At 46.4% G+C, this 25,546-nt stretch overlaps 1 protein-coding gene across 3 annotated transcripts in view; it reads left to right on the forward strand.

Moving 5' to 3' along the window:
* pja2 (praja ring finger ubiquitin ligase 2) overlaps positions 1-25,546 on the forward strand; it is a 115,878-nt gene that overhangs the window by 11,224 nt on the left and 79,108 nt on the right. For 2 of the 3 annotated variants that reach the window (XM_085987466.1, XM_085987473.1), the window contains exon 2: positions 18,391-18,591. The exons of the other annotated variant lie outside the window; for it this stretch is intronic. In XM_085987466.1, coding sequence (XP_085843592.1) covers positions 18,393-18,591 — 199 coding nt within the window. In that variant the 5' untranslated portion in view covers positions 18,391-18,392. The remainder of the gene's footprint in view (positions 1-18,390; positions 18,592-25,546) is intronic. 3 annotated transcript variants of the gene reach the window in all.

Below are 25,546 nucleotides of genomic sequence, written 5' to 3' on the forward strand. Positions count from 1 at the left end.
TGAAGTGGTGGAAGGATTTATGGCCGTGATTAACGCTCATTCCGTGACCGTAACCATCTTTGAACCAGCCATTAGGGTGGTTAGTCCTATGGCGGGAGGGTTTTACGGGCTCCCACAACCCATCTGAGGGGGGGGGGGCCACCAACACCCACGGACGCAAGTATCCCGCTGGATGTCCACCCAGAATTTAAAGTTGGAGCTCCGACTCCACTTGCCGGGACTGTCTGGAGTGGGGTTCAAAACCCTACTCCTTCTGGCCCAGCGGAGGGGATGCTTACTGCTACGCAAAAGGCCCACTCCGCACAAAAGGTGACACCCCCATACGTTTCCTGCGCCTTTTCCCTCCCCGTGACTGGAGCCCTATGCTGCCATTTCACGTTGCTAATCGGATTGGGCCTTTGTCATAGCGGTAGGATCCCCGCCGCTGGGCCAGATCAGGGTAGGGTTTCGAACCCCGCTCCAGACAGTCCCGGCAAGTGGAGTCGGAGCTCCGGCTCTAAATTCTGGGTTGACATCCAGTGGGATATTTGCGTCCGTGGGTGTGGGTGGCCCCCCCTCCTTGTATAGCTTGTGGGAGCCCGTAAAACCCTCCCGCCATAGGACTAACCGCCCTAATGGCTGGTTCAAAGATGGTTACGGTTACGGAATGAGCATTAATCACGGCCATAAATCCTTCCACCACTTCATACAGTTCCCCAAAGGGAACAGTGTGAAGACACGTATGACGACGACATTGCTAAATAAATAAATGGAATTTAAAAAATTCTTTTAGGGCTTTTAAAAGTCTTTAAATTGCTTTAATTCTCTTTAAAACTACTTCAGATTACTCAAAATAATGTAAACATTTAAAAAATTTTATAAAAGTTACCAAAATCTTGAAAAAACTTCTAAAAACCTATTTAAACTGCTGCTTTGCATGTAAAAAAGCAAAGCAGCTTGACAGAAACATTGGGGGCGTGTCCAGTGAAACTGAGACCTCAAGGGGCGTGTCTCACTTACACTGCACGCTCCTGGGTCCGCGCTGGCTTCACTCCTGGGCGGCGTGACGTCATACGCTGCCCGGGATTCTTGTTTCAGTTTCTGGAAGTTCAGGCGTCCCTGGAGCTGATCGGCAGGAGCGCGGGGTAAGTGCAAATACGGGGCTTGCACGCGCTGCAAGCCCCGTTCTGGAATTTCTGGCCCGTTGTTTAACGTTTTCTTCATGACCGGAACGATGGGTGTCGCCCACTCGCTCCAGTCTACCTTAGATAACACGCCTGCATTCTCCAGCTCTGCCTCGACGGCTGGGCAAATTGCATATAGTACCGGTCTTGTTTTGAAAAACTTGGGAACTGCATTCTCTTCTATTTTTAACGAGGCGTTTACGCCTTTAAGCGTGCCCAGTTCTTGTTGAAATACCTCTTTGGCGTTGTGGTAAACCACTTTTATCGTTACACTATAGTTATCACTGTTGTATTGTTATCACCGTTATCACTGTTGTATCACGATACGAGGTCGCCTCTTGTCGCGCTGTTATACCTGGGCTGACCACCTCCGACTCCGCCCATGGCTCCACCTACCTGCCCAGGTATAAAGGTAGTCGACTGGCTGGTATTCCTCCTTGTTGGACCCGATCACCCACGAGGGTGGGCTCTGTTATTTAGTCAATAAAAACCTTTAGTTACGTTCCTAACTCGTCGCTTTTTATTGGACGAATTGATAGGTATATCAATTTTATTGACTAAATTTTAAAGATGTCTACTCCTGGCCAGCCAGAAGCCCTCCCAGAAGCACAGCCACACCAGCCGGCTTGGCTGCAAGCCCTCAAACCACCGTACCTGGATCTAAACCCACAGGCAGCAAACGCAGCCCTCAACTTCAAACACTGGCTGGACTGCTTCGAATCCTACCTGGAAGAATCCGGCGCCCCGCAGAGATCCAAACTAAGACTTCTGAACGCCCAAGCGAGCCCGAGAGTATACGCACTCATACAGGACACGACTACGTACGAGGCCGCTATCAACCTACTGAAACAGCAGTACCGCAGCCCGGTAAATTACATGTACACCAGGCACCTCCTAAGATCCCGCCCGCAACAGCCAGGAGAGTCTGTAGCTGAATTTTTACGGGCGCTAAGAGCACTCGGCAGGAACTGTGACTTTAAAGCGGTGACGGCTGTTGAAAATACGGAGGATAATATCCGCGATGCCTTTGTGAAAGGCCTACGGTCCGACTACTCACGGCAAAGACTGCTTGAAGCTAAAGACCTCGACCTGGACAAAGCTGAAGCCCTCGCTCTCTCCCTGGAGGTGGGCCATCAGGACCAGGAGGCGTTTTCCAGGTACTGCTCGCGACCCTGGGACTCGGGCCCGACCCCTACCGCAATACCCTTCGCAGCGCCGCCCCCGGGACCTACCTCAGCGTCGGCGTCCCGGACCCGACCGGGCCCGCCACCCCCGGTACCGGCTCCGACATCGGGCACCCGCGATCGGGCCGCCGGCTGCTTCTTTTGCGGCCAGGAGAAGCACCCGAGGTCGCGCTGCCCAGCCAGGAACTCTACCTGCACAACCTGCAGGAAGAAAGGCCACGTCTCTAAGGCCTGCAGGAGCGGATCTTCAGAGGCCAGCAGTGCCTCATGCGAACTGTGGGGGCGGCCATCTTCTTTCACGGCAACTGAGGCCAGTATCCCCACACGTGAGTCATGGGGCGGCCATCTTTGATCAAGGCAACCGACCCCAATAGTGCCTCATGTGAGTTATGGGGGCAGCCATCTTCTCCGCCATTTTGTCCTACCTCGTGGGAGACGCCATTTTACCCACCACGCCCGACTGCCACCGGGCCCCCGGACCCGACGACCGCCTCGCCCGCAGACGACAACGACTCGCTTACCTACACGCTAGCCTCCGTCACTCTGGATCAAGCCCGCCCACACCACCTGTCCAAGTCGATGATGGACATCAAAGTAAACGGCCACGCCACGACCTGCCTGTTCGACAGCGGAAGCACGGAGAGCTTCATCCACCCAGACACGGTGAGCCACTACTCCCTCCCTGTCCTGCCAACGCGCAACCGAATCTCGATGGCATCGAGGTCCCACGCCACGGACATTAGCGGCTACTGTGCTGTGACCTTGTCGGTTAAGGGTACAGAGTATAAAAACTTTAAACTCCTCGTCCTCCCCCAGCTCTGCGCTGCCGTCCTACTAGGGCTGGACTTCCAATCCCACCTCCAAAGTGTAACCCTAGCATACGGTGGACCCCTCCCCCCACTCACAGTCGACAACCAGCGAAGGTTAAACCGCCCACCGCGTAACACCTGCAGCCTATCCACCCTCAAGGTGCCGCCACCTTCCCTGTTCGCTAACCTCACCCCCGACTGCAAACCCGTCGCTACCAAGAGCAGGCGGTACAGCGCTGGGGACAGAGCTTTCATTAGCTCTGAGGTGCAGCGTCTCCTGAAGGAGGGCATCATCGAGGGGAGCAACAGCCCCTGGCGTGCCCAGGTCGTGGTCGTTAAGACCGGCGATTAAAAATCGCCTGGTCATCGACTACAGCCAGACCATAAACAGATACACCCAGCTGGACGCATACCCCCCTTCCCCGCATATCTGACATGGTCAATCAGATTGCACAATACCGCGTATTCTCGACCATCGACCTTAAGTCGGCCTACCACCAACTCCCTATCCACCCCGAGGACCGCCAGTACACCGCCTTCGAGGCGAATGGGCGCCTATACCACTTCCTTAGGGTCCCCTTCGGTGTCACCAACGGGGTCTCGGTCTTCCAAAGGGAGATGGACCGGATGGTTGACCAGAACGGACTGCAGGCCACATTCCCCTACCTAGATAACGTCACCATCTGCGGCCGCGACCGGCAGGACCACGACGTGAATCTGGAGAAATTCCTCCGTACAACCCAACGGCTGAACCTCACCTACAATAAGGAGAAATGTGTGTTTAACACCTCGCGCCTTGCCATCCTTGGCTGTGTAGTAGAGAACGGACTCATCGGCCCCGACCCCGAAAGAATGCGCCCCCTCATGGAGCTACCCCTCCCCCACTGCCCTAAGGCACTTAAGAGAACCCTGGGGCTCTTCGCCTACTATGCCCAATGGGTGCCCAATTATGCGGACAAAGCCAGACCCCTCATGAAGTCCACATCCTTCCCCCTTACGGAGGAAGCGTGCGCAGCCTTCTCCCTCATTAAGGGAGACATTGCCAAGGCCACTATGCACGCAGTGGATGAGTCCATCCCCTTCCAAGTCGAGAGTGATGCATCCGACTTCGCCCTAGCCGCCACCCTTAACCAGGAGGGGAGACCGGTGGCCTTCTTCTCAAGGACCCTACAGGGCCCTGAGATCCGACACTCGTCGGTCGAGAAGGAGGCCCAGGCGATTGTGGAGGCGGTACGACGCTGGAGGCACTACCTGGCAGGCAAACGATTTACCCTCCTTACCGACCAACGTTCGGTCGCTTTTATGTTTAATAACAAGCTGAGGGGCAAAATCAAGAATGACAAGATCTTGAGGTGGAGAATCGAGCTCTCCACCTACGATTATGATATCTTGTACCGGCCAGGTAAGCTGAACGAACCCCCCGATGCTCTGTCACGAATTACATGCGCCAGCGCGCAAAGTGATAGACTTCAGACCCTCCACAACGACCTCTGCCACCCCGGGGTCACCAGACTTTACCACTTCATTAAGGCCCGCAACCTGCCCTACTCCATCGAGGAGGTCAGGACCATAACCAGGAACTGCCAGACCTGCGCCGAGTGCAAACCGCACTTCTTTAGGCCGGACAGAGCAAGCCTGATCAAGGCCACCCGCCCCTTCGAGCGCCTGAGCATCGACTTTAAGGGGCCCCTCCCGTCCTCTGACCGTAATGTGTACTTCCTCAACATTGTTGATGAGTACTCCCGTTTCCCCTTTGCCTTCCCCTGCCCAGACATGACCAGTACCACGGTCATTAAATGCCTGAACGACCTCTTCGCCTTGTTCGGGTTCCCAAACTATATACATAGTGACCGGGGCTCCTCTTTCATGAGCGAGGAACTCCGTCAGTTCCTACTAGCGAGAGGTATTGCAGCAAGTAGGACCACCAGCTACAACCCCCAAGGGAACGGCCAGGTGAAAAAAGAGAACGCGACGGTATGGAAGGCCGTCCTCTTAGCCTTAAAGTCTAAGGGCCTCCCAACCTCCCGCTGGCAGGAAGTCCTCCCGACAGCGCTGCACTCCATCCGGTCACTACTTTGCACTGCCGTTAACGCCACCCCCCATGAACGAATGTTTGTTTTCCCCAGGAAGTCGACTACGGGAACCACTCTACCAACCTGGCTGACCTCTCCGGGGCCCGTCTTGCTGCGAAAGCACGTGAGGGCCCATAAAACAGACCCCCTGGTCGAAAGGGTGAACCTCCTGCACGCCAACCCCCAGTACGCCTACGTGGCTTACCCAGACGGGCGGGAGGACACTGTCTCCTTACGAGACCTCGCACCCTCGGGCACTCCGGAGACACCACCTTTACCCCCCCCCCACCACCCCCCCAATTCCAGCCCAGGTAGACGGCATGCCGGAACCCCACGAGCCTTCGCCGACCACGCAGACACCAGCACTAACACCGGATAATGCAGCACCGCCGCTGCGACGATCGGAGAGGCTTACGAGGCCTCCGGACAGACTGACATACCAGAACTGGTAGTACACTTCACCCCGCCGGACTCAAATCTAAACAAGGGGTGAATGTGGTAAACCACTTTTATCGTTACACTATAGTTATCACTGTTGTATTGTTATCACCGTTATCACTGTTGTATCACGATACGAGGTCGCCTCTTGTCGCGCTGTTATACCTGGGCTGACCACCTCCGACTCCGCCCATGGCTCCACCTACCTGCCCAGGTATAAAGGTAGTCGACTGGCTGGTATTCCTCCTTGTTGGACCCGATCACCCACGAGGGTGGGCTCTGTTATTTAGTCAATAAAAACCTTTAGTTACGTTCCTAACTCGTCGCTTTTTATTGGACGAATTGATAGGTATATCAGGCGTTAGCTAAGATTTTTGACAATCGTCCAGGCATGACATCGTGATCCTTTTCACCAGCCACCGTCAGTGCCTGAATGGAGTGCCAGTCTAAACTTATCTTTCTGATCCATTCACGTCCCAATAACGGTGGTCCACCATCTTGCAGTATGTACAGATACAATTTCTGCATTTCCTTGCCGTTGTATTCGACAGGCACCCTTATTTTCCCTCTGGGGTATACTTTTTGCCCCGTATACGTCTTCAAGACAATGGATGTCTCTTTCAAGGGTATGTGTGAGAATAGCCGCTTGTAGTCCCGTCGATTCATGACGGTCAGGGCTGATCCTGTATCCAATTCCATTTTGACTTGGGACCCTGCTATCGTGAGGGTGACCCAAATGGTTCGGTGATCCTCTTTTGCGATTACATTGTGTAGTTTGAGACAGCTTAGTCTCTTGTTCCCGGATTCACTATTGCTCATCTGGTCTTCGGGACTACTGTCCGTCATCTTTTGTACTTTCCTGTACTGTTCCTTAGTAGCCTTTTTGTTGTTGTTCGTCTTCTTCCCAGACCTGCAAACTCGTGCAATGTGTCCCATCTTTCCGCATTGCCTGCTTATTTTGTCCTTGGACCAGCAGTCCTTCTGGTCATGGGTTGTTCTGCCACAGCGATAACATTTTTCAAATCCCCGTGTCATTTCGTGGGTGCTGTATTCCTGTGGCTTTTGCTGTATTTCCGCAGCTCCCCTTGCTGCTGCTTCGTACGATACTGCCACGCTGAAAGCCTTATCTAGCGTCAGCTCTTTCTCTGAGAGTAACCTCTTCTGGGTTCCTTCACTCAGGAGTCCACAGACAAATTTGTCCCGTAGGGTATCTGCCAGTCCTGCTCCGAACTGGCAGTGCTTTGATAGCTTGCGTAGTTCCGTAAGGTAATCAGCATTGCTCTCTCTATGCTGATTTCTCCTGTGGAATTTAAATCTTTCTGCTATCAGCAGCGGTGTAGGATTTAGGTGTTCCTGTAGGATATCAACAATTTCGTTAAAACTCTTCGCCATCAGTTTGGCTGGAGTAATCAGGTTCCGCAATAGGCCGTACGTTCTTGCGCCCATTAAGTTTAGTAGTACCGATGCCTTTTTCTCATCGGCTACTTCGTTTGCCTTGCAATATACCTCGACTCTTTCCACATACGTGGTCCAGTCTTCTATTGCATTATCGAAGGCAGTGATATTGCCAGCCTTCGGCATCTTGGAAATCTAAGATGGCGCCTCCCGCGTTTTGCCGCCTTCCCCGCTGCTGCTAGCGCTGTTGCTGGCGTTTTATACCTTGATGGTGACGCCCTATGGTCTTCGCGCACTTCCCCCCGCGCTGCTGCTAACGCCGCTCTCCGCGGTTCCTGTGGCAAACTGCAGCTCCTCGCGGCTTTCTGCGCTTCTAATTTCTTTTATTTCCCCGTCGTCTGAGCAACCCTGCGGGACACTTTCCTCCCTCTTCTCGGGTCTGTACGCTGCCCGGCTTCATAGCACCGGCCGCGCCCTGTGTGCTCCACCCTCTCCTTCCCGACAACGCTGCTCGGCCCCGTTGAAAAGCCACCCGATCGAGCTCTAGCCCGCTGCAGCCCAGGAAGGATCAGTGTACTACCTGCCACCAGCCCGATTAGCTGGAACACCATCGACAGGATAACCAAGCCCCGCTCTCGACAGCCTCTCCTGCAAATCTTCAACTCCGATGAATCAGAGGCGGTTGCCCACGGTCGACGCCCATTTCTTCTGTTTGTTTTATATATATATATTTTTTTCTTCCTTCTGGCCTCGACCTCTGACAACTTCGCTTCAGGGATGGATCCCCATGAGGTGGTGCAGACTGTAGGTAAGTTCGGATCTGCTCGTCGCCAGTATTATTTCCATGTGTAATTGAGACACGGACTGCAGGAGTTGGTTATAACAGGTCTTTACTGAGTGGAGACAAACTGGAACTACTATGCAAAAGTTACTACACAGGCTTATATACAGGGGTGGTCACTACTGGTACTGCAGTATACAGGGGCTGCAGAATATAGTTCCTTCTGCAAAGTACATACACTACAAAACCAGTTCTTCATGTTGGCGGAATATCTGTTAATTACAACTGTTACTCTTCATTTTAGATGATGCTTAATACACCAGTTATTCCTTGCGCATATCACTTTTTTTTATCAGACCACATTTTGGGGCCACATTTTATCCATAATCTAGTACAGGTTGAGCGTCCTGAATCCGGCAACCCTGGGACCGAGGCCGAGCCTGTTTTCGTGTTTTTCCCGGACTTCGGAACGTGTTTCTGATGTCTGGAAATATCGCTACCTGGGCTCGGGCGTTTACGGACTTCGGAAATCAGAAACCCGTTCCGAGTCCGGAAATGCCTGGGCCGCTCCGCGTAGCGCTGACGTGTTTCTCCGCCCCTCCCCTTCTGTTAAAGGGGAGGGACGCTGTGAGCTCTGCAGAGCATCCGATGGCCCACATTAGGCCACCAGGGCGGCGTGGTGCCGTGGCTGCAGCCTGGCAGAAACGGTTTGATAGGGTGTCCGGATTCCGGAACATTTTACGGATTCCGAACGACCCTGTCACCAATCGGTCCGGATTCCGGAACTCCGGATTTTGGACGCTCAACCTGTACACACAATTCTGTGTAAGCATTTTTCACACTGTTATGATTGTCAAAACTGATCTTGCCTTAAGCAACATTACAGCTACATGTGACAGGGTTTTGCTGAAGGTCTGTCGCTTTATTTGCCTGAGCTGCATAAAATCTTGATTCCTTGTTATTTCTGTTCTGTCTCTTTTTTTTCCTCAAAAGTATCTGCAGTAAAAGTACTGAATTTTGCAGCTGTTGTTAGCTAACTGGAATAGTTGAATGACATTTTTGATCGCACTGAAGATTATTAAGAGTTAAAAAGTCTAGGGATCTTGCCTCACAAATCTGATGAGTTCTTTGAGGAGGATTAGTGGCTGATAGCAGAGGCTGGTCAGCAAATTGGTTGCAAACTCATAGGTGAAGGGTCGTCATAAATGGAAGTCAATCCACATGAGGCCAGGTCTTGAATGGATTCCTGCAGGGATCATGGCTGTTCCTCTTAAGTGAATTGGATGAGGGCATTAATGGAATAATTGATCAGTTTGCATATGATGTAAAAAAGGTGCATGGGAGTTGATAATTTACATCAAATAAATTGGGTGGAGGGTGATTTTTAGGTAAGTTAGGGGATTTGCTGTGTATGGCAAATGTTGTTCTGATGTGGATAAATGTAGTTCCCAGGCATGTGTATACAAGTAGACTATCCTTTATCCGCACCTCTAAAAACCAAAAGTTTTTTCGTGGAGCGTAAGTCGTGCGCACGACATGACCCGAGTGGTGCCAAACATGACAGGAGTGGTCCGGGAGCTCTGCCTTTCCCTGTGAGCAGGGCAGAGGGTCACAGAGTTCCCTCCTGGGTAGGAGATTGCAGACCGAGCCGGGCAGTGTGAAGGAGGTATCGGGAGAGTGAACCCAACAATACAGCGGCCCGTCCGATAGTCTTTTCTTTCCCCCCCGCCCCCCGACCTGATTTGCAGGCCAGCTTAGTGTAGGAGTCAGCCGATATCCGGCTTTCCCACAACTGGCAGCGGCAGTCGAGCCCCAGACCCCCGCTAAGTCAAGGAATTCGGATACGGAGCAGGGGGAGCCGGAAACCTCGATCTAACGGCAGAAATCAGCAGCCGTTTTGTTAGGCTTTTTTTCTTCCCCCTAGCATTTTTTGTTAAACAGTCAGGCTGTGGAAAGAGTCTCTGTAGCTTAGCAACAGCTTCAGAGACGCTTCCAAGGCAGGGCCCGAGTGTTTACAAGCTGTTGCTAAGCAACAGTGTTTGTTGTCAGATACAGAGATGAAAACCTTCTGAAATCCGAAAACCGAAACACAGCTGGTCCCAAGGTTTTTGGATAAAGGATAGTCTACCTGTACAATGTTAAATGTAACTGAGCAGGGCCTAGCTGATTAAATCATTAAAAATTTACAAGTAGTGTGATGAAACTATAAGGAAGGCCAATAGGGTTTTGGGTTACATTGTTAGGAGAGTATAAACCCAAGAATGTTGTATTTGGGCAGGCAAGGGCTAGGTATGTACGCTGCACTACAGATTTGGTTCCTAAACACAGTGGACGATATCAAGGCCCTGGCGAAGGTATGGGGGGTTGCATTAACCTAAATGATGTCTAGTCTTGGGGCTGTCTGGTTATTCGCTCTGCATCCTAGGTTGCTGAGAAAAGTAAGGGTGGAAATAGATGGGGCTTTGACCACAATCTTTCAATCCTCCTTGGACATGGGCATGGTGCCAGAGGACTGGAAGGTTTTGTTAAAGGCAAATAGTGTGTGACAAACTTGATTGAGTTCTTTGATAAAGTAACAGAGGGTTGATATGTATATGGTCTTTCAAAAGGCATTTGATAAAGTGCCACATCATAGAATTGTTAGCAAAATTGAAGCCCATGGAAATTAAGGAGCAGTGGCAGTTTGGAAAGGGACCGAAGCAGAGAGTAGTGATGATATTTCAACCTGGAGGAAAGTATACAGTGATGTCCCCCAGGGTCAGTAGGACCACTGCTCTTTTTTGATACGTTAATGACCTGGATTTGGGTATACAGTACATAATTTCAAAGTTTGCAGCTAACACTAGCTCTGAAATGTAATAGTGAGAAGAATAGTAACAGACTTCAGGAGGACATGAGCAGATACATGGCAGATGAAATTTAAAGCAGAAAAGTGCGAATTGATTGTAAGATCTTAATGATCTCTGTGTGTTCTTGGACAAGACACCAATAGGCAGCAGCCAGTATGTTTGAGCAATGGATCAAGATTTATTAAGCTTACAGCGTAATATACTTAACATTAGGTGATAGTTTTAACGAGTAGCTCGCAGCCCTTGGTCTCTGGAACCTCTCGGACACAGATGACGTCATCTTAAGTCTGTTCCTTTGTTCTCGCAGTAAGTCTGTGTAAAGTTGTTCTTTGAGTATCGAGGTTTTAACCCTTTTTCTTATCAAAAGATGGTTTGGCCAGTGTCCATATATGGTCTTTAACAATCACCTTTTTATAATTGGTTCTAATGGTCAAAATACCATTGTCACTCAGACTAAGGTAGCATCCCGCCTTTCAATTTCTATCAACTTTGCCATGCTCAGTGTTATCTTGTTTATAGTTTTTCACCCCATTGGAATTTACTTTATCTCTTTTTAATTTCTAGCTTCCCTGGTACAAGGCCTTTATACCAAGGGCCCATATCAGCACTGTTTCACTAGTCTTGAGTTATCCAAACTATCTCACTTTAATCTACCAGATAAATACCGTATCTCCATGATCTCTCTTATTTTATGTCCTTATACTAATTATTTTTTAAATATCATTGCAATTAGTTTTGGTAAGCGAATTCTAATTTCTGCTTAGCATCATATGCTTTTTTTTTTAGCAATTTAACCTTCACTCGCAGTCTGTGGCTGTTTGTTATCAAAACTGCTTTTGACTGTCCTTCGCAGCTGCATTCTGAACAAGCCTTAGCTTTCTAGTTACCCAGGAGTAATTATGGGTAATATTATTTGGTCAATGGCTACACTTGAATTTATATGTATATGATTCTTATCTACTAAATATCAGCCTTTCATACATGATGTATTTTGGAAGGAAGAACGAGAGGCAATATAGACTAACTGGCACAAGGGGGTGCAGGAACAGAGAAACCTAGGGGGTTGTATACAAAAATCTTTGTAGGCAGCAGGACAAGTTGATGAAGGTTTTTAAAAAAAAAAGCACATGTGATCCTTAGCTTTATAAATAGAGACATGGAGTACAAAAGCAAGGAAGGTATCCCATACCTTTTTATAAAACATTGGTTACACCTCGGCTGGAGTACTGTGTCCAATTCTGGGCACCACACTTTAGGAAGGATGTCAAGGCCTTGGAGAGGGTGCAGAAGAGATTTACTAGAACGGTACCAGGGATGAGGGAATTCAGTTATGTGGAGAGATTAGAGAAGCTGGAATTGTTCTCCTTTTAGAGCAGAGAAAGTTAAGGGGAGATTTAATAGAGGTGCTCCAAACTGTGAGGGCTTTTGATCGAGTAAATGGGGAGAAACGGTTTCCACTGGCAGGAGAGTCAGTAACCAGAGGGCACAGATTTAAGGTAATTGGAAAAAGAACTACAGGGGAGAGGAGGAGAAATGTTTTTACGCAGCAAGTTATGATTTGGAATGCAAGGACGGTGGAAGAAGATTCAACAGTAACAGACATCTACTAAAAAGACTTGCTACCCACCGGACCTGGCAGCCACGCATTACCAGTGGCTGTAAAAGTCACCATGGCCCTCAATTTTTTTCCCTCTGGTTCCTTCCAGGGCGCTATTGAAAACATAGCAATGGTCTCGCAGTCTGCTGCACATAAATGCATAAGGCAGGTGAAGGATGGATTGTTTGCCGGGGCTGGGAGTTGTGTAAACTTCCCCTATGATGACAATAGCCAGAATGAGCGGGCACTCGCATTTGCCTCTGGCTGTATTCCCACAGGTACAGGGTACCATCGATTGCACACACGTTGCAATCCAAGTACAACCACAGCAGCCAGGAATTTTTATAAACCGCAAGGGATATTCTTCCATTAGTTCCATGCACAACTCCTCAGATAATGAAGCAGTCCATGCCCGCATGCAGCAAGACCTGGACAACATTCAGGCTTGGGCTGATAAGTGGCAAGTAAAGTTCGTGCCAGGCAATGACTAAGTACAACAAGCAAGTGTCTAACCACTGCCCCTTGACATTCAACTGAATTGCCATCATTGAATTCCTCCACCATCAACAATGTGGGGGGTCATCATTGACCAGAAACTTAACTGGACCAGCCACATAAATACTGTGGCAACAAGAGCAGGTCAGAGGCTGGCTATTCTGCAGAGAGTGTCTCCCCTCCTGATTCCCCAAAGCCTTGCCACCATCTACAAGGCACAAGTCGGGATTGTGATGGAATACTCTCCACTTGCCTGGATAAGTGCAGCTCCAACAACACTCGAAGCTTGACACCATCCAGGACAAAGCAGCCCGCTTGATTGGCACCCCATTCACTTCCTCCACCCCATGGCTGCACTGTGTACCATCCATTAGATGCACTGCAGCAACTCGCCAAGGCTTCTTCAGCAGCACCTCCCAAACCTGCGACCTCGACCGCCTACAAGGGCAGCAGGCGCATGGGAACACCATCACCTCTAAGTGTCCCTCCAAGTTGCACACCATCCTGACTTGGAAATATATTGCCGTTCCTTCATTGTCGCTGGGTCAAAATCCTGGTACTCCCTCCCTAAGCACTGTGGGAGTACCTTCAGCACTCAGAATGCGGTGGTTTAAGAAGGCGGCTTACCACCACCTTCTAGAGGGCAATTCTGGATGGGCAATAAATGCTGGCCTTGCCAGCATCGCCCAAGAATGAATTTTTAAAAAATCTGTGCGCAGCTGGTGTGCAACCACATAAAGAGGTTCATGCAAGTGTGTGCCAAATTCCTTGGGAGCTCTCATGATGCATTCATACTGTGATAGTCCAACATCGCAGACCTTTTTGTTCCAGGAAGCAGACTTGAGGGCTGGCACTTGGGAGACGAGGGGTACCGCTTTCAAACTTGGTTCGTGACCTGTGAGGAAACCCACCAATGAGGTACAAGAGTGCTACGAGAGCCACATGACCACCAGGTGTGTCAGAGCAAGCCATTGGAATGCTGAAGATGTGCTTCAGGTGCCTGGATAGGTCTAGAGTCCTTCAGTACTCGCCAGCAAGCGTGACCAGAATAATAGTGGTGCGCTGCACAGCGTTGCAGGGCAGAGAGGATTGTAGGCGGAGGAGGATGAAGGGGCTCCTCACTCATCTTTGGATGAGGAGAAAATGGAGGCGGAGGAGGTTGAAGATGGGACACTCCTCGCCAGACTAGCTGCATACATTGATGCCAGTGATGCCCTAATAGCGCAAAGGTTCAGCTAGTGTTGACTCGCACAGGAAAACTTAACAAATGAAATTTTCCAGCACACTTCCAGCATGTATTTATTCATAAAACCCCATTCTATCTACAGCAACTTTATCCCACCACAGGATCTCTGACTTTAACTTTGGACTCCCTCCTAGCGTCGTCTCTATATTTCCCATTTTGTTACCAGGACATATCTATCCTAATACAAAAAGAAAATACTACATATGCTGGAAATCTGAAATAAAAAGAGAAAATGCTAGAGAAACTCAGCAGGTCAGGCAGCATCTGTGAAGATATGGAGTTGGAAGCTCCGCTCTGGGTCTGATGCGTTGCCGAGATTGCGACCAGACTGGTTCAGTGGCACATACACTTTTTTGAAAACAGTCCCACACAACTAGACAATGCATGGTAGGAATAGTTACCCAAATGAGTTCTGCACGTAGAACAAGTTAGTTAGAAGCACAAATTGGGCTTCAAGCATTTGATGTAGTAGCCATTAGCTACCTGTCTGGGCATGATTGGGAGCTAAATATTCCAGGCTATAGGATCTTTAGAAATGACAGGGAAATTGAGAAAGAAGGATGAGCAGCAATATTGATGAGACACAATTGCAGCAGTAGAAAGTAGGGATTTCAGTAACGGTGAGCAGGCAGTGCAAACACTAGGTAGAAATAAGGAGCAGCAAAGGGTGCAAGACTCTGGCAGTAATTGTCGACAGACCTGATAAATATGGAGATCAGGGAAGCATGTAACAAAAACATTGTGGTTGTAATGGGAAATTTTAATATTCACATAGACTGGGAGAAACAGAATAGCTCAATTGGCAAATGCAGTGAATTTCTAGAATGTATCCGGGACGTATGTCCTAGAACTGACGAGGAAACGGGCTGTACTAAACATAACAAAGTAGAATTAGTTAACAATCTGATGGGAAGGGAACATCTTGCAAATAGTGACCATATGATTGAATTTGATAATGGATTTGAGAGGGAGAGTAAATTTTAAGCAAGGCAATATTTGAAGGGCTGAAATGAATTGACCACTGTAAACTGGGCTGAACTGTTCATGGGTTAACCTACAGAGACGTATTCAAAGAAGTAGTTGGTATGATACAAAACCAGTACATACCCTAAAAGGCAAAGGCTCCACTTGTGTAGTTAAGCAACCATGGTCAACAAATGTAAAACAGCATTGAGCTGAAAGTAAAAGCTTACATAATTGCAAGGAAAAGTGGAAATGCAACAGTGAGAGCTGTAAAATGCAACAAAGGAGTACAAAGAAAGTAATGAGAGGTGCAAAATGAGAATATGAAGAAAAAATTATCAAAGCTAACAGCAAAAGTTTTTATGCATGAGGGAGTGAGAGAGGGAAAGAACAGTAAAGGGGGAAGACGGATACAAGCAAGACATGGGCAATAAAGAAATGGCAGATTTATTAAATTAATATTTTGTATCCGTTTTCAGTGGAGGAAGAGGACAAAATACCAGTGAACTTAAAAATAAGTCAAGTGGAGGATCTTGGTGGATTTAATATAACTTTAAAAAATGATAATTGGGAAAATAATGGGTCTTAAGATGGACAAATCCCCGAAGACCTGATTCATTCCACCTTCGAGTATAAAAAGGGAATAGGTGAGAAAATGACCAGAGGTCTCTAGAATCATAACCTATTTCTGTGCTGCAAAATTCTATCTGGCCCGTCGTGCCGGTGCAGGCTCTTTGAAAGAGCTATCCAATTAGTCACACTCGCCTAGTCTTTCCCCATAGCCCTGCACATTTTTATTTTTCAAGTATACAATCCCCTTTTGAAAGGTACTGTTGAATTTACTTCCACCACCCTTTCAGGCAGTGCATTTCAGATCATCACTTGCTGCGCTTATATTAAAAAAAACGCTCCTCTTCCTTTTGTCAATTACATTAAATCTGTGTCCTCTGGTTACTGATTCTCCTGCCAGTGGAAACAGTTTCTCCTTATTTACTCTTCTCAAAACCCTTCATAATTTTGAGCACCTCTATTAAATCTCCCCTTAACCTTCTCTGCTGTAAGGAGAACAACCCCAAATTATCCAGTCTCTCCATGTAACTGAATTCCTTCATCCCTGGTATAATTCTAGTAAATCTCCTCTGCACCCTTTCCAAGGCCTTGACATCCTTCCTAAAGTGTGGTGCCCAGAATTGAATGCAGTGCTCCAGCTGAGGCCTAGCCTGTGATTTTATAAAGGATTGGCATAACTTCCTTGCTTTTGTACTCTGTCTCTATTTATAAAGCCATGGACCACCTATGCTTTTTTTTAAACAGTTTTATCAACTTGTCCTCCTGCCATCTTCAAAGATTTGTGTATGTCTACCCCCAGATCTTTCTGTTCCTTCACCCTCTTTAAAATTGTACCATTTGGTTTATATTGCCTGTCATTCTTCCTCCCAAATGAAATTTTAGATTCCGTAATAGTGCTCATGGACTGAAAAATTGCAATGTTGCTCGATTATTTAAGAAGGAAGGGATGGAGAAACCAGGTACAGTAACTACAGACCTGGAAAATCTCATCCAGGACAGAGCGAATAAACAATTGGATGCTTGTGAGCTGATCAGAGAGTTGGCATGGGTTTTGTGATTAATAGGTCATGTTTGACTAATCCAAATTAATTTTTTGAGGAGGTCACCAGTATGATGTCTGTGGATGTCGTCTATTTGGACTTCCAGATGTCCATATGGTTGGCTGATCCAGTCTGCCAGGTTACTGCCCAGGTGGTGAAGTTGAAAACTACCCCCAGGGCTCTGTTTTGAGTCTCTAGCTTTTGGAAGCCTATAAAGAGATCAAACTGCATAACTTATTGTGGTAAGCAGAAGTCAAATTCATTTTTTTGTTGAGAACCTAAAGTGAAGGGCCAGGCCCTCCAGTGCAGGATGACACCAAAATTGAAAATATGTGGTAAACTAAAATAATTTTGCGCATACTTGGCTCCTTTTTACTTGTGTAAATAAATGGAATATAAAGTACTCCATTTATGCCTTCAATCACTGTGCTTCAGTGTACATTACCTATATTGGCATTATACCATTGTAAAATTGTGTGTGGATGAGGGTAGTGCAGTTGATGTAGTCTACATGGACTTCAGTAAGGCTTTTGACAAAGTCCCACATGGGAGACTAGTCAAGAAGGTAAGAGCCCATGGGATGCAGGGCAATTTGGCACATTGGATGCAAAATTGGCTTAGTGGCAGAAGGTGATGGTCGAAGGCTGTTTTTGTGACTGGAAGCCTGTGTCCAGTGGTGTACCGCAGGGATCGGTGCTGGGTCCTTTGCTGTTTGTAGTGTACATTAATGATTTAGATATGAATGTAGGAGGTATGATCAGTAAGTTCGCAGATGACACCGAAAATTGGTGGAATGGTAAATAGCGAGGAGGGAAGCCTCTGGCTACAGAACGAAATAGACGGGTTGGTTAGATGGGCAGAACAGTGGCAAATGGAATTTAACCCTGAAAAGTGTGAGGTGATGCATTTTGGGAGAACTAACAAGGCAAGGGAATACACAATGAATGGTAGGACCCTAGGAAGGACAGAGAATCAGAGGGACCTTGGTGTGCATGTACATAGATCCCTGAAGGCAGCAGGACAGGTAGATAAGGTGGTTAAAAAGGCATATGGGATACTTGCCTTCATTAGCCGAGGCATCGAATATAAGAGCAGGGAGGTTATGATGGAGCTGTACAAAACGCTAGTTAGGCCACAGCTGGAATGCTCTGTGCAGTTCTGGTCGCCACACTATAGGAAGGATGTGATTGCATTGGAGAGTGTGCAGAGGAGATTCACCAGGATGTTATCTGGGCTGGAGCGCTTTAGCTATGAAGAGAGACTGGATAGGCTGGGTTGCTTTCCTTTGAGCAGAGAAGGCTGAGGGGGGACCTGATTGAGGTGTACAAGATTATGAGGGACATAGCTAGGGTAGATATAAATGAACTTTTCCCTTTTTAGTAGAGGGGTCAATAACCAGAGGGCATAGTTTCAAGGTAAGGGGCAGGAGATTTGAGGAAAAACTTATTCACCCAGAGGGTGGTTGGAATCTGGAACTCACTGCCTGAAAGGGTGGTAGAGGCAGGAACCCTCAACATTCAAGAAGCATTTAGATGAACACTTGAAACGCCAAAGCATACAAGGCTACGGACCAAGTGCTGGAAAATGGGATTAGAATAGACAGGGCTTGATGGCCGGCGTGGACACGATGGGCCGAAGGGCCTCTTTCTGTGCTGTATAACTCTATATAACTATGACTCTAAAACGCACACAGGAGAGAAGAGATTGAAATGTTACATAATTTAGATTTTTGTGCAGTTTAAATTGATTTCCTTTTTGTTTTTTGTTTTGTTTTGTTTTGTTTTGTAGTGATGGGTCAAGAGTCTGGAAAGGCAGCCTGGGCCAGACCAGCAGGAGGTTATCAGACTATCACCGGAAGAAGATACGGGAGAAGGCATGCTTATGTTAGCTTTCGTCCCTGTATTGCCAAGCCATGGAATCAGTTAAAAGAAAATGAACACCAATGGGAAGGAATGGAGCTAAACACTGTTTCAAAAGATAACGGTTTATGTGTGTTTTTCAAATGTGATATGTGCTGTCTAAAAAGAATAAGTAGATTTGGCCTTTCAAAAGGATGAGGAAAAAAGAGACTGAAATGTTTGATGGTATAGTCACTGGACTTAAAGAAAGTCGATAGAGCCCAGTCCCCACCGCTTATAGTGGACGTGTTCATGCGAAGTACAATCTCTGATAAAGCCATCGATAATACAGTAATTAGGAGAAATTAATTTATTCAAAAAGTGAAAGATATTTGGAATAATCTGCCAGACTCTCTAAGCTTCTGCCTGTTGCTGGAGGATTGGATCAGTGAGGGTTTGTTCTGATCTCGTAGGAAAATTCTGAGCAAAGTAGTTTCTCTGCCTGGTTCGGTGTTTGATTCGTGGCCCTGATTCCGTGGTTGATGAAATTGACTAGCTCCCATTCAAGAGGCAAGGTGTTGGTAATGGGCCAGAAATTCGGGTCGGGGGCTTCCCGTGGGTGCAAGCCCCCGACCTGCACTTACCTAGCGCGCCGGCCTAGAGGTGTGGGCCTACGTGGGATTCCGATCCTAGGCCTCCTCCAACTGCCGGCGCGCAGTTCTTGCGTATCCCAGGGGGGCAGTTAGTTCGATGCGTCCCCTGGGATCACGTGGGCCATGGAGAGCCAATGGTAGCAGGGAATGCTTCATTCATAAGTTTGACAGGAAGAGCTGTCAAACCTATAAATACTGTAAGCCCCAAAACATCACAAACTTCAAATAAATTTTTTAAAAACATTACATTTTTAAAATGACTATAAATTACATGAAATAACTATTTTAAACAATAATTTCAATTTTGAAAAACGAAATTACATTTTCTAATGGGGCTAAAAATAAACTTACCTTTCTTTATTAAAGTATTTAAAAATAATAACCTGTGGAAAAAATGTTTTGATTTTAATTAATTCACCACTTACCTTGTTAAAAGCAGGCCTTGCGCCTGCTTTTTAAAGTGAACTGCTGGAGACTTTTTTTTGCAGGTTTCTCCGGGAGGGTAAGTTCGATGTGCGCGCGCTGTCTCTCCGGCACACTCGTTCCACCTGTCAACCCCTTCTTTCAGGGGAACGGAAGTGCCAGTTTCCCGCGCATGCGCAGTGCCCCGTGCGTACTCGCGCGTTGGGGCCCGAATTTCTGGGCCATTGTGTTTTTTCTGTAGAAAATAGTTGCAGTTAAGACTCCAATTAATCTTGGGGTCATATTTTTTAACTTATCTGTGTGTGCCTGGCCCACTCCATCTCCCATCATCCATTTCAGTTCATAGGCAGCAACTGTCAGTTGCCCTGCACCATGGGCAGCTTCCAGCTTTTATTGTGATTTATGCTAAATAAGTAAATAGTTTCTTTTTTGTTTTGCCACTGAAATGTCAGGATATTTTAGAGGATTTCAAATGCTTTCCATTGGCAACAAAGGTTCAAAGAGCTTAATGAATAGCCTGAAATAGTCAGCACACTTGCATACAGTAAGCAGCACCTTTGTAATTGATTTCTGTGGTGATGGGAAATTGCCCGGTATAGACTGTGGCCTGCTGTAAGCATGGGCGTGGTATAAGTGGTGGGGAATATATTTCAAAATTGTATGCTGTCCTGTGACATCCTTGAATAGGTCTTCAGGGTAAAGAAAACTGTCGGCTCTTTTTCTTTTAAGTAAAGCATGTGTCCTGTGAAGACACACGCCTCCTTTTTTTTAGTTGATTATTCATCTAGCCCTTTGAGAATTGCAATATTCACTGTAGTTCTAAGTCTTGTTCTTTTTCATTCAAGTCACAAGTTGATACCAAAAATGAGGGGTAATTTAAATCTAACTCACCTGGTGAAAACTAAAATAGGTCAGCATTTAAAACAGAGGCTGATCTGATTGCGTTGGGTTTCCACTGGGCAAGTTAGGTTAAAATTACCCCGAGATATTTTGGGTGGTGGGGTGGAAAGGATTGGGTATGATTATCAAGCTCATTGTACTTGAATTCCACCTGTTGCCAGATCTGTCTGTAACCTTTATTGACTGAGCTGAAAAGGGGTGAGTGGTAAGAAGGAACAATATTTATTTGGTGATGGGGAGTGGTGGGCGGGGCAAGCGGTTGTTAAAAGTTCCAAGTTAAATTATTCTGTTGTGTGCACAACAACATTTTGAGGAAGCTCTCTGAGATTGATAACCACATGACTTGAATTCACACAGGCATTCATTAATTCAGTATTTGAAGAACTTGTATTGGATTCTGGAAAAACATTCACGGTTTCATTAAGATCTGATGCACATAACTGTTTACTGTACTTAAAATCCTTGAGTGAGTGAATCTCCAACTGTCTATCCTTTTTATGGATGTTTAGAGTGACACGAGTGGAGATCAGGGAACATATTGCTTGTTCTTCTGAATATAAGATGGCCCACATATCTCCCAGAATCCCACTTCATAAGACATGGGTTGATATTCTTAAACTTTACCCATTAAAATTCTCACCCTTGTGTTGGTTGGTGTCCATAAATTACACTTGTTGTTTTACATTTGTCAGATTCATGAGCTGTTGCCTGGTTCTCCCATTACTGTGATACTTAAATAACAGTTATGTTTCCCAACTTCACTCCTGTCTCTTGCTGATTTTAAACCGCTTCTCCCTGTATCTATCCTGCTCGGCTATCTCTAATTTTAAATTAGCAGTAAGAAGCCTGGACTAAAATTGAAACAGAGTTGCTTTTAAATATCATAGCACTGGAGAGAAGCAGAGCACCAAGTTATAGGAATGCACTGGTAACAATCCTGCTGCTTGGTATATCATCTTTGGAGAAATTACTCTGCTAAGAGGAAACCATCCAAAAGAGAGGCTTGAGGACAAGTCTTGTCTCTTGCTTTTATCTCCAAATAGAGTCATAGGTTTTTAATCTTGTATGTAAATATATACAGTATAATTCTCCCAGACCTTCACAGTCGTATTCTGTAATCTACTGCTAGGGATTGTGCAAGAGTAGTGAAAAGTGGTGTGCCCTTATTTTCCATCTTGCCCAATAAGAAAGACTAGTGGGTGGCTGAGGTTAAGAATTCTCTCCTGTGGGGAATCACTGGCATGAACCCATAGGAAGATGGGGAACGGTACCATAGTGGTTATGTTACGGGATTAGTAATCCAGAGGCCTGGACTAATCATCCAGAGACGGAAGTTCAAATCCTACCTTGGCAGCTGGGGAATTTAAAATAAATCTGGAATTAAAAAAAGCTAGTACCAATAATGGTGACCATGTAATTACAGGATTGTTGTAAAAACCCATCTGGTTCACTAATGTCTTTTAGGGAAGGAAATCTGCTGTCCCTACCTGATCTGGCCTATGTGACTCCAGATCCACAGCACTGTGGCTGACTCTGATGGCCCAGCAAGTCACTCTGCTCACTGCCACCATCTCGAGGGCAATTGGGGATGAGCAATAAATGCTGGCTTTCCCAGCGATGCTCATATCCCGTGACTGAATAAAAAAAAAAATATGATTATATGGACTGGAATAGATCATTGTGGAGAGACCACCGAGCTGGTCTCAAAGTTTAGAAAATATCATAGACTAATTTCTCTCATTCCTGTTAGTCATGTTTTTCTGCATTTCAAAATCTATCCAGTTCCACCTTTTGAATGACAGCTCCTTTGGCGCCTTGCAAAATTATACCATAGGAGAAAAGCAAAAGTGGAAGGCAGAAATCAAGGGTGTAAATCAAACAGGGCCACAGTAAATAATAATTCTAAAAGGACCAAGAGTGTTAAAAAATCAAGCCTGAAGGCTTTGTGTCTTAATGCGAGGAGCATTCGTAATAAGGTGGATGAATTAGCTGCGCAAATAGATGTAAACGGATGATATAATTGGGATTATGGAGACATGGCTTCAGGATGACCAAGTCTGGGAATTCAACATCCAGGGGTATTCAATATTCAGGAAGGACAGGAAAAAAGAGGTGGGGTAGCATTGCTGGTTAAAGAGCAGATTAAGACAATAGTAAGGAAGGATATTAGATCTGATGTAGAATCTGTATGGGCAGAGCTGAGAAATACCAAGGGGCAGAAAACGTTAGTGGGAGTTGTACACAGACCCCCAGACAGTAATGCTGAGGTTGGGGGTGGCATTAAATGGAAAATTAGAGACACGTGCAATAAGGGCATAGCAGTTATCATGGGTGACTTTAATCTACATATAGATTGGGCTAACCAAATTAGTAACCATACCATGGAGGAGGAATTCCTAGAGTGTATACGGGATGGTTTCCTGGACCAATATGTCGAGGAACCAACTAGAGATCAGACCATCTTAGACTGGGTATTATGTAATGAGAGAGGATTAATTAGCAATCTTGTGCGAGGCCCCTTGGGGACGAGCGATCATAATATGATAGAATTCTTCATTAAAATGGAGAGTGAAGTAGTTGACTCAGATTAGGGTCCTGAATTTAAATAAAGGAAACTACGATGGTATGAGGCACGAGTTGGCTAGGATGGATTGGGGAACGTTACTTAAAGGGTTGATGGTGGATAGGCAATGGCAAACATTCAAAGATTGCATGGATGAACTACAGAATTTGTTCATCCCTGTTTGGCATAAAAAAAACCAAAAAAGGTGACTCAATCGTGGCTAACAAGAGAAATTAGGGATAGCATAAGATCCAAGGAGAGGACATATAATTTGGCCAGAAAAAGCAGCAAACCTGAGGATTGGGAGCAGTTTAGGATTCAGCAAAGGAGGACAAAGAGATTAATTAAGAGGGGAAAATAGATTGAGAGTAAGCTTGCAGGGAACATAAAAACTGACTGTAAAAGCTTCTATAGATATGTGAAGAGAAAAAGATTGGTGAAGTCAAGCGTAGGTCCCTTGCAGTCAGAATCAGGGGAATTTATAATGGGGAACAAAGAAATGGCAGACCAATTAAAAACATACTTTGGTTCTGTCTTCACAAAGGAGGGCACAAATAACCTCCCAGAGATGTCAGGGAACATGGGGTCTAATGAGAGGGAGGAATTGAATGAAATCAGTATATGTAGGGAAATGGTGTTGGGGAAATTGACTGGATTGAAGGCCGATAAATCCCCAGGGCCTGATAATCTACATCCTAGGGTACTTAAGGAAGTGGCCTTAGAAATAGTAGATGCATTGCTGGTCATCTTCCAAAATTCAATAGACTCTGGAACAGTTCCCATGGATTGGAGGGTAGCTAATGTAACCCCACTATTCAAAAAAAGGTGGTCGAGAAAACGGGGAATTACAGACCAGTAAGCCTGACATCGGTAGTGGGGAAAATACTAGAGTCCATTATAAAAGATGTAATAGCAGAGCACTTGGGAAACAGTGACAGGATCGAACAAAGTCACAATGGATTTACAAAAGGTAAATCATGCTTGACTAATCTACTGGAATATTTTGAGGATGTAACTGGTAAATAGGTATGGGAGAACCAGTGGATGTGGTGTATTTGGACTTTCAGAAGACTTTCGATAAGGTCCCACATAAGAGATTAGCGTGCAAAGTTAAAGCACACGGGATTGGGGCTAAGGTACTGTCTTGGATAGAGAACTGGTTGGCAGACAGGAAGCAAAGAGTTGGAATAAACAGGTCTTTTTCCGAGTGGCAGGCAGTGACTAGTGGGGTACCGCAGGGATCGGTGTTAGGACCCCAGCTATTCACAATGTATATAAATGATCTAGACGAGGGAACTAGATGTAATATCTCCAAGTTTGCAGATGACACAAAGCTGAGTGGGCGTGTGTGCTGTGAGGAGGATGCAGAGAAACTCCAGTATGATTTGGACAGGTTGGGTGATTGGACAGATGCATAGCAAATGCAGTATAATGTGGATAAATGCGAGGTTATCCACTTCGATGGCAAAAACAGGAAGACATTATTATCTGAATGGCAATAGATTTGGAAAAGGGGAAGTGCAACGAGACCTGGGTGTCCTTGTGCACCAGTCGCTGAAGGTAAGCATGCAGGTGCAGCAGGTGGCTAAGAAGGCAAATGGTATGTTGGCCTTCATAGCGAGAGGATTCGAGTACAGGAGCAAGGATGTCTTGCTGCAGTTGTACAGGGCCTTGGTGAGACCACACCTTGAGTATTGTGTGCAGTTTTGGTCACCTTATCTGAGGAAGGATGTTCTTGCCATGGAGAGAGTGCAGTGAAGATTCACCAGACTGATACCTGGGATGGCAGGAATGACATATGAGGAGAGATTGGGTCGATTAGGCTTATATTCGCTAGAGTTTAGAAGAATGAGAAGGGATCTCATTGAAACTTATAAAATTCTAACAGGACTAGACAGACTAGATGCAGGAAGAATGTTCCCGATGGCGGGAGTCCAGGACTAGGGGTCACAGTCTAAGGATAAGGGGTAAGCCATTTAGGACTGATGAGGAGGAATTTCTTCACCCAGAGAAGGCAGTTGAGGCCAATTCATTAAATATATTCAAGAAGGAGTTAGATATATTTCTTAAGGCTAAAGGGATCAAGGGATATGGGGAGAAAGCAGGGACAGGGTACTGAGTTTGGATGATCAGCGGAACAGGCTCGAGAGACCGAATGGCCTACTCCTGCTCCTATCTTGTTTCTATATATTAACTACTCTGTACAAAATAATGAAGTCAAAACTCTGTTCACCTTCTGCCATTCAATATGATCATGGCTGATCCTCTATCTCAGTACCATATTCCCCCTCTCTCCCCATACCCCTCGATGCCTTTTGTGTCTAGAAATCTATCTATCTCCTTAAATATATTCAGTGACTTGGACTCCACAGGTTCACCATCCTCTGAGTGAAGACATTTCTCCTCATCTCAGTCCCATATCCTGAGACTGTGACCCCTCGTTCTAGACCCCCCCCCCCCCCCCCCCCAAGCCAGGGGAAACATCCTCCCTGCATCCAATCTGTCTAGCCCTGTCAGAATTTTATACGTTTCAATGAGATCCCCTCTCATTCTTCTAAACTCTCGTG

The sequence above is a fragment of the Somniosus microcephalus genome, chromosome 1 (assembly GCF_052327205.1).
Source record: "Somniosus microcephalus isolate GS21.2 chromosome 1, FLI_Smic_1.0, whole genome shotgun sequence".
Lineage (NCBI taxonomy): Eukaryota > Metazoa > Chordata > Chondrichthyes > Squaliformes > Somniosidae > Somniosus > Somniosus microcephalus.